General features: G+C 45.5%; 1 protein-coding gene across 1 annotated transcript in view; it reads right to left on the minus strand.

The window, feature by feature from the left end:
- The window catches only part of LOC310771921 (rod cGMP-specific 3',5'-cyclic phosphodiesterase subunit alpha-like), a gene marked incomplete at its 3' end in the record, with an annotated part of 27689 nt that extends 25388 nt beyond the window's left edge, over window positions 1–2301 (minus strand). Inside the window, exons 1-2 of the mRNA XM_083664421.1 lie at window positions 2152–2301; window positions 265–354 (exon numbers count right to left, since the gene is read on the minus strand). Of these exons, the coding sequence (XP_083520547.1) occupies window positions 265–354; window positions 2152–2232 (171 nt within the window). The remainder of the gene's footprint in view (window positions 1–264; window positions 355–2151) is intronic.
- Between the last annotated feature and the right edge of the window lie 42 nt (window positions 2302–2343).

Raw genomic sequence — 2343 nt, forward strand, 5'->3', positions numbered from 1 at the left:
ACACGTTGATACGTTTTGGAACAGCGCCGCACGCCGGCACAATGATCCTAAAAGCAAAATGCTTATTGTTTTGAATGATTTGGCATCTTCTATTACTGTCAACACCAGTATTGTTGTATTTGTAGAATGCTTGTTTCCAACACACTTTGCTTACAGCCTGAGAAGCATTGTACATACGTTTAAGTTTGATGAAGGATAGAGAGTCCTGACACACTAAATGAAAGAGGCTAAATCACTCCTAGACATCATGTGTTGAAGACTCACCTGCCCCCTCCTGGTCTCACAGTTGTGCAAGTAGCTCAGGTGGAAGACCCTCAGGACCAGGTTGGCAAAGTTCAGGTACTTGTTTAGAGTCTGGAAGAAGAAGACACACTGTCAGCACTGGGCTTTCAAAAATGCCCATATGCCTAAGATAGCTCATAGGGGTAAGACTTTATAATAATGATCAGTAATAAATACTTTTCAATTAGCATTTGAAGGTAAACTTGATACACAAAATGAAAAAATTATAATTAGCATAATACCCCAAATGCCACAAACTACAGCAGCTAGAAGATTATGGAAGCAGTGATGAAAATGTGCTTCGGGCTGCATTGTGTTATCATGAGGTTTTGTAAAGGGGGGCGGGAACACATTCAAGATCTCTGTGAAGTTCTAGAATGATCACTCTCTATCAGACAGCCAATTACTGCAGGTAGAGAAAGTCAAGGAGTAGACAAAGGTAGATGGAGAACATCGGGATATTATAATATCTCGTTAGTAATGTAAAGAATGGCCATGTTATTAACGTGAGAGGACGGACCAGTGGCGTGTCTCGTGCTCCACTAAGTTAGGTTAACGAGAGGAAGTTAAACGTGCTCTTTGGAGTGGAGGGTGGAATGTGTTTTGTGGGAAAGAAAGCCGGCAGGTTTTTAAGTGCAAACCTTTGTGTTTGCTGTGGCTCTGCTCCCTGCTTCAGCATCCAGCCAGAAGGCTCTGCTCCCTGCTTCAGCATCCAGCCAGAAGGCACAGTTCATTTCAGTGTGAGTGAGAAACGGCTCTTCGGGAGCATTTTTGCTGAAACGTGGAGAGTAGCTACAGCAATGGACATGAAAGAGGAGTGCCCTGGCTTTATCTCCTTCTAGTGGCCAGGTCTTGTCCAGACTAAATAGTGATGTCTTTTTGACGCTGTTTGTATGCTGTCGGGCAGAGGCCATTATTATTTTGTGAGACTTTCTTCTCTCCACTACAATTCAGAGGGAAATCTTGTACCTTTTCCAACGGTACAGGAACGGTGGGACCTATTTAATATAGCTCAGTGGGTGGGACTCCCGGGGCTGCAGCCCACCCTGGTGGCAGCTGCAACCCTTGCATATTTTACTTGGGTATCACAGTTCTACTTTAGATTTAAAAAAAAACACAACAACAAAAACTGTTTTATAATTATGGGGTAGAATTTGTTCAAAGAGACTATGGTTGAAACTAAATATTTATTGAGGAAGTGATTTATTTGTGAAACCTCCTCATGGAAGCTCCAAATCCACAAAAAAACAACAACTCATTGCTGATATATACCAGCATTTGAAGCGTTTTATGGAGAGAAAAAAACGAAAACCAAAATCCCCATACAAAAATCCATCTAACCAAAATCCCCATACAAAAATTCCATTGACTTCCAGACAAAGGAACCAGCGCGATGCTAACTTCTCGGTCGGCCTACAAAAATATGTCATCCCTGCGCCACCCTGAAATCCCGGTGGTAGACTAGCAACATGCTCCCTCTGATACATGTGCAGTCACCAGCTTCCTCTGATACATGTGCAGTCACCAGCTTCCTCTGATACATGTGCAGTCCCCAGCCGCTTCTTTTCTTCTGACAGTGAGGAGTTACCATGATCCCCCCCGTTTCCCTCCCCCACGAACATGCGCCCCGACCGACCAGAGGAGGGGCTAGTGCAGCGACCAGGACACATAACCTTAATTCGGCTTTCCCACCCGCAGACACAGCCAATTGTGCCTGTTTGGACGCCCGTCGCCCGACCAAGCCGGAGGTAACGCCAAACCTGCGACCGTCATGTTGGTAGGCAGGGAATCTAGCCCTGCACTACCTGCAAAAGAATATATTCACAGACTTTGTGATGGTAGTGAAAGTGGCCCTGCAGGGGGCGCTACCTGCTCGTCCTTGGCGGTGAATTTCGTCCCGTCCACTTTGTTGATGGCCATCATGACAGCTACCATGTCTTTACCATTCATGATGGGGACGGCCAGGACGTTGTTGGTCTGGTACTCCGTTAGACCGTCCACAAAGTCACTGAAATGCTCATTCTGTAGAGAGGAGAGAGAGGAGAGAGAGAGAGAGAGAGG

The sequence above is a fragment of the Poromitra crassiceps genome (assembly GCF_964638095.1).
Source record: "Poromitra crassiceps genome assembly, contig: HAP1_SCAFFOLD_1503, whole genome shotgun sequence".
NCBI classification, from domain to species: Eukaryota; Metazoa; Chordata; class Actinopteri; order Beryciformes; family Melamphaidae; genus Poromitra; species Poromitra crassiceps.